The following is a 19,438-nucleotide window of genomic DNA, read 5'->3' on the forward strand; positions in this document are numbered from 1 at the left end:
TACAGAGCAGTATGGTCAAGAGAATGTGACATATAGTACAACATACAGACTAGGGTGATAAAAATGTGTTCACCAGAAATGTGCACAGACTGGGGAAGTCTTGAGTATTCAGTGTACAATGCAGTGAAGTGCAGTGTTTTTCAACCAGGGTTCCTCTGGAGATTTCTTGGAGTTCCTTGAACGATGAGCAGTTTGTGACCCCCAGGTCAGTTTAACAAATACCAATGATCTGTAAAGGTGGCTGCTTTCCCAATGGCCAGCAATTTAGGAGGCTTTCTTCCTACTGACCACCACAGTAACGTACTGTGAGTTGAGGATATAGCAATTATTGCCAGGGTTCCCTGAAAACCTAAAGGATATTCCAAGAGGTTCTGCCATGTTAAAAAAAGTCACAAAACACTGTTGAAGAGTGATGCAGCCTGTAGTTTATGAGGGTGGATTAAAAAATTATACATATATCACAATGTGCATAGTTCATTTTTGAGTACAGGCCAGTTTTGAGTATGTTACATAAAGCAAAGCATACATACCAAGATGATCTGAAGTATGTACCTTACAGCACACTGTATGGTCTGGGGTGGACTGGAATATATGACATTAGCAGAATGCAGAATGCAGAGTCACGCAGACTGGAGTGGCCCAAGGTAGGTTATATAGAGCACAGTTGCAGACAAGAATATGTAACATGCAGTATAGTGTACAGACTTGAGTAGCCCAAAGTATAACCTGTACTCTGTTCGGACTGTGTTGGACTAAAGAATTTGAAATACAGAAGAGAATTCAGACTTGAATAGTCCAGAACGCCACATTATTGACAGCATGATCACATGTATGGTACACACTGTATAGTATGCAGACCCTTGTGATGTTATAGTGTGTGACTTTTAGCACAATGTAAGGAAAAGAGTGGTCTGTAGCATGGCATCTCCAGTTCACAAGGTCCACAAACACTTATATTTGGACTCCTTGTAAACCACTCCTTACTAAATTTACTGCTGTCCATTAAAGTAATAAAAATTACTAAAGTAATAAAAAGTACTAAAAATGTTTGCAGATCCTGGCCCCTAAAGACTGCACTTAGACATCCCTGGTCTATAGTGTTTGTTTTACAGACTGGGGAAATATGGAGTATATGAATTACAGAGCAGGATAGTCCACAGTATGTAATGTACAATACACTGAAAAGAAAAAAAAAACAATATGGAGTATGTGGGATACAGCACAGTGTACAGACTGGTATATTTCAAAACATGAAACATTCAACACAGTACACAGAAGTCCACATTATGTACCTTACTCTAAATTATACAGAACTGAACCGTTTTAAGTTTGTGACTTTTAGCCCAGTGTATAGAACTAGGTGGCCTTTATTATGTCATACAGCATATTATACAGATGTGTGTGTGTGTAGGGGGGGGGGGTGCAGTGTGTGATGTACAGCATAATGTGTAAACTAGGGCAGTCCACAGTATAGGATTAAAAGCATTGTGTAAAGACTGGTATTTTATTTATGTTAAAATCACAATAAATAATATATAAGTATCTATTTATATTATTTATTTTTACATGTAGAGGACATAAAAAGTGCATACAGTAATGTTAGCTATTGCTACAGGGAAAATGCATGTCCCCGCATTAATCAAATTTTTCAGTCCTCTTTGCCACTGAGGATTAAAATAGACTCCCTGTGCTACGCAGCCACTGTTTTGATCGATATCTCTGCTTGTCCAGGACTTGTTCTGTGATGAAATCCTACCAGAAATTGCAGAAAATAAAGTTTTTATATTATTCCCTATGTTTTTTCTGCACCTCTGCATTCTCTCTGTTAGTGCAGATGACATATTTATAATAATCAGATCTTATTTAAGGCTGGAGAAGAGTAATTTTGAAAAATTTTGTTGAACAGTGTATCACCTTCTCAGTTTTGCAGAATCTTACTGCCAATTGTACTGTAAATATTCTAATGTCCTGCCTAAATCCACTGCCGGTATTCAGTTCAGTACATTGTATTTTCCAAAATATCCATAAGAACACATGAAAGTCTGTGCAACATAACAGTTTTACAGTGTTCCCTGGAGCAGTGTTTTTCAACCTTTTTTGAGCCACTGCATATTTTTACATTGAAAAAATCCTGCGGTACACCACAAATCAAAAATGTTACAAAATGATACTCTGTGGCTTATTCTCTTGTATCTAATAATAAACAAGGCAATTAAGCTACCTACTGCCACCCACTGACATGGAAGAGTATTACATTACTCTGCCAGTCACTACAGCACTGACACTCACCAATGGTAATTGGATAATTTCCCACGGTACACCTGAAGATCTCTCACGGCACACTAGTGTGCCGCGGCACAGTGGTTGAAAATCACTGTCTATCTGACAAGTTTTGATGACACTAGAATATTGTATTTTATTGTGTCCACCTACAGGTACACATTTAATTGTTTGGAAAACACTGGCATAGTACAATAATGCATAGTACAGTATTAATATTTTTATTTTTTGTCCTGTTACAGCCTTTAACCCCTCCTGTTGTCCAGAAGTTTCTGAACACTAGACGCTCCAATCCTGGTGCTCGGACAGTGTTCTATGGCAAAGCAAATGATCCTAATGTGGAGAATTACATAATACATGGTATCGGCACCCGTCCATCACTTAGTGTAAGTATTGTATATACTGAACAAATGTTGATTCTTAACTTGAGTCTAGTCTTTTGATGAGGACCTAAGTAAAAAAATGACCTCAGCTCAAAAAACCTAGTGATCCGATCTACCAAATATAAAAATAGTTTGCATTCAAGCTGTTACATGGGAACAGAGATATCAGTACCAGTGGTTTGTAATGTACCACCCACAAATGTATATGCAGAGTTTAAAATTGCAAAATACTGTAGCATTCCATGACATACCTCCTGAAAAAAAAACAGGTTTATGCGTTCGGAAAGATTCCTGTAAACATAAGTATGGGTGGTCAGTTAATTTTCTGGATTGTTCTTCCCAAAAAATGCACATTTTTGTAGTAAAAATTTGTATTTTGATCCAACAGAAAACAGCTATCCCTCTTTCCATACTGTATACGTTTCCTCTCCTCATTCCTATTTTAGCTCTTGATGAGGATGGGATAGACAGTGAGAGAAGAAGATAGAAATTTACCTCTATTGAAGAAGACATTTTACAGTTGTGGTGCAGTTTCTTTGATGGTGGTACACATTTTAATAAAGGAACAGAGATGTTGCTGAGTTTTTTTCTGCTCTGTGCTAGTAGCTTGGCAGTGCTTTTGTATCATAGCATAGCCAAAAACCAGCATTACAAAGTACATACTTTGTACTGTCACAACATTTATTTTCTGACATGTAAGTCACATACAAACCATTCATCCCTATTATCTAACATTGTTCATCCCCTTTCCTCCTGTGTTGGTGCATAAAAACACCTCTCCCCCAACCAGTATCGGTGAGTGCAGTTAAAAAAATAAGCTTGATTTATCAAAGCTCTTCAAGACTGGAGAGGATATACTATCATGGGTGAACCTGGGTGATCTAGCAATCCAAGAATGGATCTAGTCCAGCGTTAAACAACTCCTTAGAAGACCTCAAATTTTAGTGACCAGGGAATGTTTGAGGGAATGATTGATTCCCTGTTTTAGAGCCCTTAGTGTTAGTTTTTTCATCTATCCTTCTTGTTTAGCTTTTTCCCTTTCTTACATCTGTAGTACTTAACTTGTATATTAAAAATTATGGTCTAATGCAGGGGTCGGCAAACTCCAGCCTTTAGGTCGGACACGGCCTAGCCGGTAGTTCACTCCGGCCTAACGGCCCCTGGCCGATCCGGCTTAATGCGGAGACGCAGGTTGCCAGTGGATTGGCCAGGAGGCGTTAGGAACTACCGGAGCCGCCGGAGATCCGGTGCTGCCCCCTTGCTGTGGCTCCCCTATTTACTGCAGCTGGCGTTGATACTTCCGCCGCCGCGGTAAATAGGGAAAGCTCCCTGAAGGTAAATTCCTCTCCTCCGCAATGCATATGGAGGAGAGGGATTTCCCTTCAGGGGGCGTTCCCTGTTGGTGGGCAGAGCCATTAGAGCGGGTCCGGCCTAGTGTGCTCCCCCCACCCCAAAAATGGCCTAGTGGCCTTAAAACTTTGCCGACCCCTGGTCTAATGTAAGGCCCTGGTCAGTACCAGTACTCACCAGACGCCAGTCCCCCAATCTAACACCGCTCCCTTCACCTATAGCAACCTCAGCCTCGTGAGATTGCTTGTGTTTCCCAGCACACAGTTGCCCCCAGGACTTAGTGAGCAAGGGATGGTGTCTGTGGAAGGGCTGGCAAAGGCCTGGAGCCCACAGATAATGCAGCACCAAGATTCTAACAGAGACAAGTCCAGAATACAGAGACTGGGAACAGAAAGGCTATATAGTCACAGCAGCCAATGGCAGTGCAAGACTGAGCCAGGAACTAATCTGCCTCTAAAATCCCCTTCAGTTGTGTACACCCTAAAAATGGATGCTGGGGATGCCCATAAATTATATCAGATTATATCAGGCTGCACGGCTAAAGGGATGCAAGGGCTGCTATCCTAGTTCTCCTTACTGCTGCAAATGAAATCGCTGGACAGAATAAACAGTGTTTGAAACTGCAATGGTGCACAGCATGGAATAGCCGGACAAATAAGCATCCCCTAACATCTAGCATGTATATGCAGCTGTTTCTTTTTGTTATAAAAGTAGTACTTGTATGTATATATCATTCACCCATCTCTTCTTCATTCATTCAGGCTGGTGCTTTAATAAATGTACCACCCAACACATTTTTTCAACAAAAATTAATTGAGAAGAGAGAGTCATTGTATTCTAGTCATAGACGAACACCACTTGGAAAATCACATGACCAGACAACAGCGTTTCCACCCACCATTAATGTTGGTGAAATGACATTTGGGAGGAAGAATGAAAAAGGTTGGTAATCATCACTTGATTATTGTTGTATTTTTTTTTTATTTTAACAACTGTACTATCTCAATCTTCAATATGTTTTAAATTATTATAAACAATTACATTATTTGCTTGTTGTGAGTTTAGGTTTATCAGCTGGGGTACTTATTAATCCTTCTAAAAGCATTCAAGAAGTAGAGGAAGAAGCACGCAAAGGACATGAAATTTATGTGGTCACACATAATGATTACGATGTTGGTGAGTGAAAAACAATTTATTATAGCAATTTTATGTTTCAAATATTTGCTAGTTTGAACATCAATTTTTTTAATTAAACATACCATGAGCTGGCCAAACCAAAAGGGCATGATTCACCTAAATTTAGTCAGAATCATTTGTCTTTTAAAGCACACAAATTAACAGCTAAATAAAGAAGGGAAATGACAATGACAAATATTTATCCACGGAGTAGATGTTTGCAAGTAGAGAAGATTCAGTACCTGATTCCTTTTTGATGCCACCTCTTCCTAAATGATTTAAATATTACATATTATTATACAAGACAATTAGTAACATCACTGCTGTAGAGCCTCATGTAACTGTAGCAGTGTCTCTGTAAATAGGTGCAGGGAAGTCCTAAACTTATCCGCACTCCACTCACTTGTGCCGAGTAGAAGCCAAACCACACTTTGATGGTGTCATCAATCTAACTTTAATGTCCCCAACATACCAAGAAAGGTCCCCACTGTGACTCTGTTGAGGATCACAACAGGTCCTTGCTTGGTATTTTGGGACAAGTAATTTTTAGATTGACAAAATCATTAATATACAGCTTGACGTCTTCTCAACTTCCTAAGTGACCCTTGCACAAAAATTTAATATTTACCTAAAATAGATTCTAATCATTCCTTATTCTCAATCCAACAATCCAAAATTCAATGGATTCCAGAGACCAGTCCAGGAGAGATAGGAGAGTTCCACAAAGGGGACACATCAGTTAAAATTCAGGGGTTAAATCAGGGGTTCTACACTTTCACACTGAAAAATAAAACAATTGTTTAGTGTTGAGCTTTAGTTTAGTCATGTTTTGGAATTACTAGTGTAATGTCACAAGAGTATTACAACAAAACTAATGGTGCTGTTATGTGCTTTACTTATTTTTCACAGGATATTTTATTACTGAGAAATGCTAAGGTTGTCAAATATTGTTTAAAAGAAATGAAATTTGATTGAATTTGAATGTGGATTCTGGAAAATCCACACAGCAAATTGAGGTCTGTTTAGGAGATATTGCTAGGTCATACACAAATATCATTGTGCTTTTTGGTAGCATTATTTTACAAGGATTTGATTTAATGTGATTTCTTGCTATCTGTTTAGGTGAAAAAAGGGACAGAAAATATGACTGGGTGAAATACAAAAAGGACAGACCATTTGGAATTGAGACACCTCATTTTAATGATGGCAGAAATGTTGCAAGATCCCTTAAGTGGCTTCAACAAATCCGAATGTAGGTATCATTGATTGTGTTCAATTACTTTGATTTCAGACTGTGAGATGCTTTGCAGCAGGTACATAATATTGTGAAACATAGTACCTTGAGCATCATTCCCAAATGGTCTGTTCAGGTGTCCTTGTGAGGCATGGAGGGTCTTCTTTGGACTGGCTAGAGATGGTGATCAGCCAGATGAACATGCAGATATCTTAATAAAGACACAGAGCCTGATTTATTAAAGGTCTCCAAGGCTGTAAAGGATACACTCATATGAAACTGGGTGATCCAGAAAACCTGGAATTTATTTATTTAAAGTCATTTGCCATGTGCTAGCAAATGTTTTGAATTCTGGACCAGATCCATTCCAGGTTTGCCAGATCACCGAGCTTCACTTGTGAACAGGTCACTTAAGCAAGGCAAGTCAACCAGACAAGGGTAAAACTTAGGAAGTCTTCTCCAGCCTAAATAAATCAGGCCTACAGAGAGAGGCAAATATAGTAGCTGCAGCAATGTGGGAAAGCTCAGGACAGTGTTCTGCAAAAGTACTTAATCTAATAATCTCCCTAAAATGTATGTTTAAAGCTATCATTACGTTGTTTTGGCTTTGTGTACATTAATATTAATAATTCAGTTCTATTTATTTCGCCTGTTGCAATAACCTGACTTTGTATTAGGATATTAGCCGTGCAGCAGTACTCCTAGACTAGGCAAGGAAGAGGGAGCACTGGGAGCCAATGAGGTGTTCTGCATGCACATATCCTGGCAAAGAACATGCTGAAAGGAGGAGAGAACACAACCATGAATTTATTAGTCTGTTGCTGATCTTTCACTGTTTAATTACAATCAGGGAAAGAAGTTGTGACCAGATTATGTTACTTAACTACATAAAAAAAAATCAGATGAAAAGACAAGTTGTTATATGTGTAGGATTGTGTAAACTGAATGAAAAGCATAACAACGTTTTTGATAAAATAGCTATGTGTATTTAGCTGTTTGCCTGGAGTCCAGCTTTTAAGAAAACCTGCATGTGGATGGAACATACTGCCACAAAGTACTGAAAAGGACTGAAATGTACTTTTTTAGTATTTCTTTTTAAAGCTATTAAAACCTTTGAGCTGCGATTCAGCCTACCGGTGTTAGATATAAGAATCAGAGCTCTGGCCTTCAGCTTGTTCTGCAGTATCAGATTGCTGCTGTTGCTAAAATGATGACTGAACTACACTTAGACATCAAATCTGTGTGTCATTGGTAAGGCTGAGTTCACACTGACAGTGTAGTTTTGAACAATTGCCTATGCAGCTTTCTAAATGATAATAGTAGTACATTTAGTAGCATATTACCTTGTTTTCAGGTGGCCACATCAGTGAGTTGTTCTAACCCCCTAAAGCCCTGTACAGATGTCAGATAAACATCAGATTTCTGTCACTGGAATCGATCTTTTGTGATCATTTCTAGTGACAAGAGATTGTAGGAGTGCTATACACAGCGATTTTCTGTTCTGTGGAGAGGAAAGGGGGGAAGATGAGTGAGCAGCACCCTGATGCATTTTCCAGTGGAAAAATACATCAGTCGTCCTTGCCTGGTTGTTCACCAATCTGCCATGGTGGAATTATGAACAGTGTAAGGGACCACTGAACACATGCTGGATTTTCACCCTAGACAAGCACAACTGTTTCTCTCACAGACATAACAGACATCTAACACGTAGATAACTCAAGAATTCTGTAACAGTAGCAATTTCCAAAAAATTAACCTTTTTTTGATAATTATGTAGTTTTTCTCAACTTAAATCTGTGTCTAAGCCTTTGTCTAGCATTTTGGCACCCAATACAGGCCCAGTTTGATAAGTTTTAAATGTTTACCCAATGCCAGAGTATGGTTTTAGGCATGTGATAAGTGCCTTAACCAGCTATCAATCGGCTATATTTATAAAACGGGATCAGACATTTTTTCAAATATTCCCTCGTGAGAATCTTCCAGGCCTATGTGTTTCAATGGCAGTTCTCACTAGGGAATGCTTGAGGGAATGTCAGATTCTCTATTTTATAAATAAATAGTAGAAAGAAAAGAAGAAAAGCTAAACTCCTTTCTGATAACTTAGTTTAGTTTTAAGCCAACCCATTAAATCATATATTTACAATTAAATATAACATAGGCAAAGAGGGTCTTTTTGGCATGCAATTTAAACCACGTTTACATTCTACAGGTAGAAAAAATATAAAAAATACAGATAATTATAGCGTTTTTGTAAACAATAGTGGCCGTAGCTGAGTGATAGTTAATTATTTTAGTCCCTTTAAGTGATCACAAGTGGTACAGCCATCTCTGATCCCAACACATTTCGCTATTTGGCTTCCTCAGGGGACTTTAGAGACTTTTAATTGGTGGATGATCAATTGATCCTGTTTGACAAAGACGAAGAGGGGAGAGAGGAGTTTTATATAGAATACTATATGGTATGCTCAAAAAGATAAAATTCTATATAATGCTATATTCAGTAACTCCCATATGATACGGTGGAAAAGAGAAAAAAAGAAAAAAGCTTTCTAGCTGTGATCTTTATTAGAGATGTGCCAATCAAAAGATAATGGCCAGAATTCTTAGTATCTGCTAGAGAGCTTGTAAAGAAGTGATATTGTATTTATCTCTTGTACTTTCAGTCTCTCTAAATAAAAATTATCTATAGTTAGTCTCTAAAACATATATGCATGAATCTATTTTTTAGGAATGAAGGTGCAAACATAGTTTCTAAAAGGGTTGATGATTTTCGTGAACGTACTCAACATCAACTTGGGAAGGTTCTTGACCCGTAAGTACTGTAAAACCAGCATTATTCATCAAAATAAGAGCTGGCTAGAGAAAAAACAAACAAACAAATCAACCCATTTAATATTGAATGTCACACCAGTTATGATGGGTATATTTCATTTATCTTTTTTTTTTAATAAAAAAAAATAAAATTATATAATAAAAATAATAAATAACATATTACATTTAAAATATTTTAATGGGGTATTAAATATTTATTATTTCGTGGTTATTTTTATAATTATTATTACCAGTTGCAGGTAGGCAGGCGTAAAACTAAATTTTAATTTCTCTAAATTTTTGAATTATAATACATTGGAGTCAATAGGTGAAATTAGGATAGCTTTTCATAGTTTTCAAGGGTGCAACAAGCTTTATTGGATTTTGAGGGTAACTTAGCCTCATAAAAAAATAATGTAAGGTTTACACATCTAACACACTAATATACCCCACAAAAGTATGGAATAAAATAAACAGCTCTAAATATGCTGTACAAGAAAACCACACCCTTAGAATAAAGCCTTAGAATTTCAATGATCATTTTTGCATTGCCAAACATTTTGTAGGTTTCAATTTGATACATTACTCTGCTCATTCTATAATTCAGGATGAGTTTGCAATCTTCAACTGTATTATGCTATAAAAAAAACACAGACATAGGTCATTTGTATGAAGCTCATCCAGATTCCCTGCTTGAGGATGTGATCATTGCTATATCTGAGAAGGGGTTTATTTCTCTTTAAATCTATTTAGGGACATTTGGGGGACTTACAATTTTTTCCTCTCTTATTTCTGTTCTGAAACGCCTGTACCTAACAGGTTATATGTCCTGTAAGCTACAATGTAGCATTCTATTTTGTCCTCTTTGATTTGCCCAGAAGGATCTCTCTATTCATGAACAAAAGCGTTAGCGAATACCAGTAGCAATAGAAATCATTAAAGTACGAATAAGTAGGTTGGTATGTCAGAAGCAACACAGTGTTAATTATACCTTTCAGTAGATTTCCTCCTACAAAATGGGTAAAAAACTTAACTTCTGAAACAAGCAGAAACCTCTTTTAGTGGATAATTGTATTTGCTAGGTCTGACTTGGTTAATTCATTCTGGTGTAATACAAAAAAAATGCAATTGATTTTAAAGGTTTACTGTGTGTAGGGTTAGTTTATATTGTATATTTTACTATTTTTGAGCTATTTATTTCTTTGTTAATAAAATAAATGATTGTTTTTTCCATAGTATTGCAGATACCTTGAATGTTCCTGCTGATCATACTTTTGGTATTCTTGTTCGCCCTGAAAAATATGGTAAAATATTTATTTTTCAAATATGTTTTTAAATTAAATATTCTAAATTATATTTTAGTGCAGTCAAGTTAGATAAACAGGTTTAGAACTTTAGGAAGAACACAGATGTAAAAGGCATAACAATTGGCTGTTAATTATATATAACTATTCAAACTAATACGCGAGAAACACATATTTAGCAAAATGTTAAATGTCAGTTCTGCTTGTTTTCTATACACAAATATACATGACTTTTTTAATGTCATTGAAAAAACAATATATACCTGCCTAATACTGTAATAGTCATCCCAGTGTCATAAACACAGCTCCTAAACAGACACCTATATAATAACAGCAGGTTCTCCACCAGCCTGCTCTCTAGTGAGGACACACTTTCATTAGTGAAGCTGGGTGATCCAGCAAACCTGGAATAGATCCGGTCCAGGATTTAAAACATTTTCTGACAAGTAGCATGACTTTTAGTAAATCCATGCTTAAATGGATCACCCAGCTTCACTGAGTGTATCCTCTCTAGCCTTGGAGAGCTTTAATAAATCAGGCTCATTGCATCAAGCTCCCATTTTTTCTTCATGTAAAAGGTGCACACGCAAATGGCCATCCACACGATTTAAAAGAAAATGTGATTTCAGACAGGCTACATTTTTCCATTACTCCATGGCCCAGTTATGACTCCTAAATACCTATTGTAGATGCTTTTGGCAATCATCTGGGGTCGGCATGGGCAGTCTGACTTGTCTATAGCTATGTAGTCCCCCTGTATGCTTCAAGCTTTAATGTTTGTTCTGACACCTTTTTCTTAATGCCAAATTGTACAGCAAGCTTCAGTATCTCTTCTGTGGGATTAGTCTAAATGGGATATCCCCCACCATGAATCTCATGGGGCCCTCATGGGTTTTTTTAAAGTTGTGGAGAATACAGACTATGATTGGAGATTGTGGGTGATCCAGCAAACCTGGAATGGATTTTCTTAAAATCATTTGCTATTATTTAGGTAATTTTTAATTTTTTTTCAGGTGTGTTGGGTCACCCAGGTTTCTCCATGATAGTCTATCTTCTCTAGTCTTGCAGAACTTTAATAAATCATGCCCAATGGGTCTTTAGCTATCGTGGCTCCCGTGTTGGTTCACCAATTGTCATTTTTTCAGACACTTTTGATGGGTACTAAGCATTAAATTCCAGGAACACCCAGGAAGGCCCACTATTTTAAATGCTTCAACACAGTTGTCTATGCATTGCAATTTGGCCCTTCAAAGTCACTTTGGCAATTCAAAGTCACTTTGATCCTTACACTTTTCCATTTTTCCTGCCAGTATATCACCATAACTTGCCACCTAACAAATCCTACCGCTTGATTGGTGTCATTGTAATTAGGTAATCAGTGTTATTTAATTCATATTGATATGGATTGTTTATCTGGTTACTGCAATGCACCCACAGCACTTCCTAATATCCACCTGCCAATGAGAATGCTCTCTGACAATATAACAATTAGTAATGCCAGGTTGTTTTTGTAAATGGCAGGAAACAATCCCATTAACTGGTGCATTGCATGCATTGGTCAATCAAATGGATGGAATAAAAAATCAAATGTTGATGTAGAATGCTCCTATTTTTTTATAATTTTTTGCCAGATTCAGTGATTTTATTAAATTTAAAGACTAATCTCCTAAAGTAATCCCCCTCATTTCTTGCATGACATACAGTAGTCAAACAGCATTTGTTAGATTTCTTTTTTTTTATCATAGGTACACCATGAACTAATTGTAAATAAAATATATATAACTAGTAAAATTACACAACTGTCAAACATAAAAAAAAACATTTGATTCTACCTATTTTATTGAGTGACAGCCATATAAACAATCCTATACCATTTGATACTTTCAAATTTGTGCAGACTGTTTATAGTTGTATATAATTACTGAATGTTTAACTGAAAAAAAAATATGTACTTGATAAATACAAAAAAATTAATTTTTCTCCTCTTCCAGGAGTGGGGGATATTCTTCACAATAGAGCACCCAAAGACTTCCTGCGCGGTAAGGACAGGCAAAAAGCCATCCTGGCAGCTGTTCAGCAACACTTGAAGAAAGCAAACTATCATCACTTTGGCTCATTACTGGAAGCTTTTAGGCATTATGACAAGGTTGGCTGCTGGCTTAACTGTAATGCATCCCTCAATGCTTGTATTCTTAAGAGAATATCACATATTGTTTTACAGCCAATTACAATTATACATTATTAAGTATATTAATTGCAAAATCAATGAACAGTGTTATGGCAACATTCAGTAGAAAGCATAAGATAATATTAAATAATAATAAACCATTATTGAGAATAAAAGAAAATTCAGCTGACTTTCAAGAGGATTAAAAAGTAGGGGGGTTGCTGTAAACCTAAAGAGGTTAAGGAAAAAGTCCTCATACATTTTTTTTTCTGTTTCATTTTTTAATGTATACAGTCAAAGGGAACTCTGTTGAGATAAGCTTCCATATTATCAGGTCACCATGCTTTTTATTTTATTTACTACTGGATGCCTATGTTATAAGTATATTATAATGAGGGTTTATTCATTTGATTTACATAGTAGGTTACATAGACAACATAACATAGAAGATATTATTTACCGGTATCTCCCAAGTATTCTTTAGGCTGCAAGTCATTTGGGGGTCTTCCAGAATTTTCCATGTAAGTTCTGCAGCTTTTGCTAGTCATTGGTGAATATCATGGTGTCAAATGACTAGCACTCTTTTCATGCACCTCTAGCTCCTGTCTTCTATACTCACTAAGAATGATATCTGTAGTAAACTCTGGTATGGAAGGGCAAAAAAATTACCTGTTCTGACTACTAAACCACACCAGTCAGGTAACAAACATGTATCCACAATTGAAAGAATGTCATTTTTCAGGCATAATGTTTAATATGAAGCATCCACATTTATTGTATCTACAAAATTGTATAATTTATTTAGGTCTTCATTTTAAAATTTACAGTGCTTCGAATGGAAGGACTTTGTATATATAATGAGTATGTAACATCACATTAGTGAAGGTGAATGTTATGATATAGTTGGTCATGTTTGTACCATACCCAAGTTTAAATTCATATTTAACATTATGCCTGAATCTGCATGCTAGAAATATAAAAGTAAATAAATAAATGATGCTGCTTAACAATTAGTAAAAGGTAGATATTTAATTTTACATTTCATTTTTTCACAATGGCTTCACTTTCATCAGACCTAAATTTGTGCCCCTGTTAACCGCTGAGTTGCAAGGTCCAGATCTTAGGCCTTTACACGTGCAATAATTGTCGTTGGAAAGGATCTTTCACAATAATTTTCCCACGACAAACAACTGCACAATGCATAAACGAGTGCTGTACATACTTGTATAGCACTGTTCAGCTCTATGGGGAGGGAAGGGGAAGAATGACTGAGCGGCACCCCGCTGAGCTCTTTCCCTTTAACTTGCATTACAACTGTTCATCGTTCATCATCTGTAGATACACCAGGACAGTGATTTGAACGATGGACAACAAGCACTGTACACACGCAAGATTCTTGTCCGAAATCAGCCCTGAGACGATTATTGGACGAGAACTATTGGACATGTGTACTTAGCCTTACTCCCTCATCACACAGAAGTGATGACTTCCTAGAAGTGGGAGCAGTTCTCTGCTTTACATAATAGAAAACTGTTCTGCAAGTCATTTCTGGAGGTCTGGTGCTGGACTATGTTTTACACCTCTCTTTTTTTGCTATAGTCCAGCAGTCACCAGCAAAAAGTAGTGCTAATATGATTACATACTGTATCAGTCATATTTTTCATTTACACTATATACAGCCTATTGTATTTTTTTAATATATGTTATGAATGGTCTAAATCAGTAAAAATATTCTTTATTACCCAGAAAACCTGTGATTTATTTTTAGAATGGTGACGGAAAGATTGATAAAGAAGAATTGAAAGATGCTTGTGTTACATTTGGCCTAAATCTTGATTCTAATGTCTTGGACTTACTTGTTGAATATTGTGATGAAGACAAGGATGGTTTGATTAACTTTGTAGAATTTGCTAATTTTTTAACCTGGAAAGATAAAATGTCAATTGGAAAACTGGAAGAAAAAATACTAACACAAGGTAAGTAAAGATGACAATGAGGACAATGTTTATTTAACCTTGGGATAGAGCATCCATCTTGCTAAGCTTGCTACGTCCCTAGATTTAGGTGCAAAGACTGGAGCCATCTGTGCTCCTCACAGCAATCCAGAAGGAGTGTGCCAGTCGCAGGCTGATATTGGCGTTAAAGTTTAAAATAAAGCTTTAATGTTATTCATTGTGAGCTTCCTGCCTATAAGGAAACTACCTGTCCCATGATTTCTCCCATTGTGTGTCAAAGATGTTAGTGTTGCACTGGTTGGTTCAGCGGTCTACCAATTAAGACATTCTGAATGGAGCATGAATTGCCACCACAGACAAGAAGCATATGCTCTTTGAAAAGGTTATCTTGTATTTATGGCTAAATGACTAAATGAACATATTTTTGGAAGATAGAAAGAATGTATCATTAAGACACAAAACAATTTTTTGTTTTTGACTTGAATGACACTTTGGCTGTGCTAAAAAACAACAAAAAATGGATTTTGGCTATAAATGAGAAATTCTACTTTCCCTATAGATCACCTATTGAAACCTGAAGATATTGTTTTGAAAGAAGAAGGGGGGATTGAAAAGACCACAAAAAATCTAAAGAAAGGAAATCAGACTCCAGACTTTTACCAAACATCTTCTTCTAGGATTGGCACAGCTGTCTCTCTTCCAACTTCTAATTGTAAGTGCTATATCATCTATTGGTACATCAAAAAAAAAATATTTCTACACAATTGGGATAACTGAATCTTCACTGAATTTATTATGTAAAGAGTTTTAAAACCTTTAGTAAATCAACTTTCTAGTATTAGACACGTTAGTTACATTGAAAATATGGTTCTGAAAAATGAACCAAAATAGGAGAGATATTACAATAGCTGTTTTTAGTATAACCTAACCTTCAAAAGTACTTGTAGTCTCACATAAACCATAAACAAAACAGTGCTTGAATAAGTGTAACAATCCATGTAGATCCCCACTCGCACAACGGATTGACAAAAATAGTTGGACAGCTGAACATTAGAAGGTCTAAATGTGAAAGTGTCCACCTAGGGCAGTGATTCTCAACCAGGGTTCAGTGGAACCCTAACGTTCCTTTAGGGGTTGCTAGAGGTTCCTTGAGCAATGAACAGTTTGTGCCTCACACGTCAGGGCCTCATTCTTCCCAACGACTAACAAGCCAATTACCTGTGAGCTATGGATATATTAATTATAGCAGGGATTGCCCATAGACCTGAATGGTATTTTAGGGGTCATGGAATTGTGGAGAGTAGGAGAGTGGAAGTTTTTCTGTAGTCCTAATACAAGTCCTGTCCTAGGGTGACAACATTTCTCCTCTACAGATACAGTGGAATAATTAAGCATCATCACCCTAGGACAGGTAGTATGTTGTTAATAGGATCACCAGGTACAAATAAGCCTGAAAAAAACTAGTTCACACACAACAAGAACTGGTGAACTGGGATTTATTACATTTTTATTCTGGATTTCCTTTTTGTGTTCATGTATGGAAGCAATATTTCCGTATCAGGATTTCACTTGTATGGTACCTGAATTCTTCAGACATATAAGAATTCACTTTCCAAGGGAGTTTAATCTGTTAATTTAGCAGAGAGAATTTTCACTTTGCAATGGATAATTTATTCATCGTAAAAAAGTATTTGCAAATACCCAAAAACAAGGAAATATGGAAAATAATGTCAGAAAAAAAAAATGGTTTGTGCTTGAACATGAACAGATGGCTAAGTGATAATGTGACTCCTGATGAACAACCTAAACTACTTTAGTAAATCAACTTTTTATATTTCTACAATTACATATAAACATCACATGATCATTTCTCAGTCCTTTCTGATCACATTATCTATAAAGCATCTGTCCTAAAATTGGTCATGATTATTGACTCTGGATTCTGGATTTTATTCTTTCACTCAGATTATAGGACCTATGGTATTCCTACTGTTCGAACAGATATTGCCCCACCTCGGTTTCGCAGGATTAGCGATAGGAAGAACTATGGAGATGAATCCAATGCCTTTGGACTACTTTGTCCTTCCATCTTTACACAGAATATGGTCTATGAACGTGATTTTTTTAAATCACGTCCCAAGGAAGAGGTAAAGTACCAACTAAGCATTGAAGTAATGTTTTAGGGATCATGTTTTTTTTAGCAAGGAAGTAAAACATGCTGTTGAAAACATTGTTAGCAGGTACTTGGAAGATATAGGTCTGATTACTGGGTTCTTCTTCATGATGCTGTTCCACACTGTAAAATAAAAAGTAGTGTGCACTAAATTGTAAATACCATTTTTGATCTTGGGAGGACATTGGGGGTGTAAACAAGATTTTGCAGGCTGGTGGTTAAGTTTGCATATTAGATCATTCTCAGTTTTACTGTCTTGCAAAACTATTGCTTACATATGTTTATGTTAAATACCCACTGATATTATCACTAGGTATCTGTGCTTCTTTTTGTGATGCCTGAAAACAGTCCATATGTGATGCTGAGCCACCATGATTGAAAGAACTGAAGTTCAATCAATGCAAGCCTTGATATCCCTGGCTTGCACCTGACATTGATTGAACTTCAGTTCTTTCAATCATGGTGGCTACATGAATAACAGGCTAGATGATATTAGATGTCTTCCACTAAAATGGCTAAAGCACATCCATATAAAATGTAACAGGTTTTCTTTTTTGAGGAGAAGAGGTACGTCTTTAAATCCATATCTACACAATGAAGCTGATTTATGAAAAGAAGGGATAGTGTTCACAATGCAAACTGGATGCTCAGCTTAGCCTATATTATTAAAAATTTTGTTTGCCTGCACATAATTGGATATTTTTAGGGAACAAATCATCTACAAAAAGCAAAATTCAAATTTGGTTCCTTTTTAGGCCTACTATCTGAGATAAGTGCTGCGAGTCACAGCACTATAGCAATAGGCTATATATTGCTTTATGTATCTTTATGTATATATTGCTTTAGGTATCTTTCCATCTAGGTTCAGCCTGACTAGTCTTAAAAAGTTATCTGTCATTTGCAATAGTTTGCCCCTAAGTTCAGCCCAGGTATAGATTTTAACCATGTAAAATATATATTTTTTTACAGATTGCCCAGATACTACGCAACATTGGTGTTCATATTCCAGATAATCACTTTGAAACACTGTGGGATATGGCAGCAAAAAGACATCCAAAAGGAGAAGTGTCTGTGGAGACAATAAGGAGCGTTCTAGATGACATGTACACAAATCCCTCTGTACTTTCTTGAATGTCAGTCTATCATCCAGACCTACCTATGCCAAAATAAACAGGTCATTTTAATATTTTGTGTTCTTTACGTGATTTCATTTAGTGAGATGATGTCTATTTTATAATCAGTGTGCTCATTTGGAATTAAAACTGAAATTTATTATGCTGATATTTTGCCTTCCATGGCCCCCCCTGTCAATATGTTAATTTTTGAAATAATGCCTATGTGTTTTAAGACATAGCTTCATTTCAGACCCAATGACCTTTCTTTACTAGGGCTCTCTGATTATCTATTCAAAATAAGAATACCTTGGCTGGTATAAGGAGCTGACAGGGTGCTTTCTGAAACCACCACAACACCTACCTCAATATCATTACAAGCTTGGAAGGAACATTGTAGATAGCAAAATAACTGGATGCAATGTCAGGCTAGGCATTTTTTGGTGGACTGTATTTTTTATGCAGACTTTCTCATGATTAAAAATTCCTCCACGATTAAAAATCAAGGAATGAATGGAGCAGACCAAGGGCTGTATTGCTGGACAAATGATGCTGGTATATGATGCCACATATTCTTACTAAGCAATAAAAGCTTTAAAACAAGACACATGCCATTCATAATGTAATGTAAAACTGTTAGGAAAAAAGGTAAACTGTTAGGGTTTTTGATTTAGTTTTTTTTTAGAATGAATTACTTTACAGCACACACAAATAGAGTGGTGAAGTAAGGATTGTTTTAAAGCTCTTTTGCTGCTTGCTATTGTTTTAACTCCATTGTCAGGAAGGACATGGTGCACTTTATATGTGTAGAAAATATTGAAACAAATCATATGCAATGTAAAGGAATAAATGCATTAAACATTACCATTACAGGTGTTATTCAGTTATTACATTGAAGTTTTTTTTTCAAGGGTACAAGGGTGAGACTTACATACAAGTGCAAGATTTATTTTCATGTATTGTGAGTTACTGTATACACTTGAATATAAAATGATTTTGAATATAAAACAAGGTACTTAGTTTTACCTGAAAATGTAGAAAAATGCTTTCAGTCGAGTATAAACCTAGGGCACAAAATGTGGTCATCGCTGCTAACATTTTACTAATATACACAGGTTAGTACACATCATATAAATTACATACTTTCAATTGTTTTCTACAAAAACATGCATATAACTATTAAAAAAAGCATATTTAAATGTTACAAAATACATAGATAAGTCTCAATTGTTAATTGTTTAATGTGTTTCGTAATTAATGTCCACTTTCTCTGGAACTCAATTAAGATAATAACCGTGAAGGATTGTCTCTAGGACCATGGGGGGGGGGAACTGTAGGGGGGGGCATGAAGGATTGTCCCCCTCCCCCCAGAAAGAGTAGACGGCTTCACTGCTAATGTTCAAAACCGTAATCAACAGGAATGCCAATAAAGTAAGGTGAATAAATACATCCATGGCGTGTTTTTTTTTAAACATTTATTAAAAAATGAAAAC

General features: G+C 36.2%; 1 protein-coding gene across 1 annotated transcript in view; it reads left to right on the forward strand.

Moving 5' to 3' along the window:
* EFHB (EF-hand domain family member B) overlaps nt 1-18,017 on the forward strand; it is a 28,530-nt gene extending 10,513 nt beyond the window's left edge. The window contains exons 3-13 of the mRNA XM_072413449.1: nt 2,523-2,666; nt 4,775-4,955; nt 5,079-5,189; nt 6,312-6,441; nt 9,152-9,235; nt 10,471-10,538; nt 12,530-12,684; nt 14,474-14,681; nt 15,220-15,372; nt 16,626-16,807; nt 17,803-18,017. Coding sequence (XP_072269550.1) covers nt 2,523-2,666; nt 4,775-4,955; nt 5,079-5,189; nt 6,312-6,441; nt 9,152-9,235; nt 10,471-10,538; nt 12,530-12,684; nt 14,474-14,681; nt 15,220-15,372; nt 16,626-16,807; nt 17,803-17,964 — 1,578 coding nt within the window. The 3' untranslated portion in view covers nt 17,965-18,017. The remainder of the gene's footprint in view (nt 1-2,522; nt 2,667-4,774; nt 4,956-5,078; nt 5,190-6,311; nt 6,442-9,151; nt 9,236-10,470; nt 10,539-12,529; nt 12,685-14,473; nt 14,682-15,219; nt 15,373-16,625; nt 16,808-17,802) is intronic.
* Nucleotides 18,018-19,438: the final 1,421 nt, after the last annotated feature.

This window comes from Pyxicephalus adspersus, chromosome 5, assembly GCF_032062135.1.
Source record: "Pyxicephalus adspersus chromosome 5, UCB_Pads_2.0, whole genome shotgun sequence".
In the NCBI taxonomy this organism is placed as follows: domain Eukaryota; kingdom Metazoa; phylum Chordata; class Amphibia; order Anura; family Pyxicephalidae; genus Pyxicephalus; species Pyxicephalus adspersus.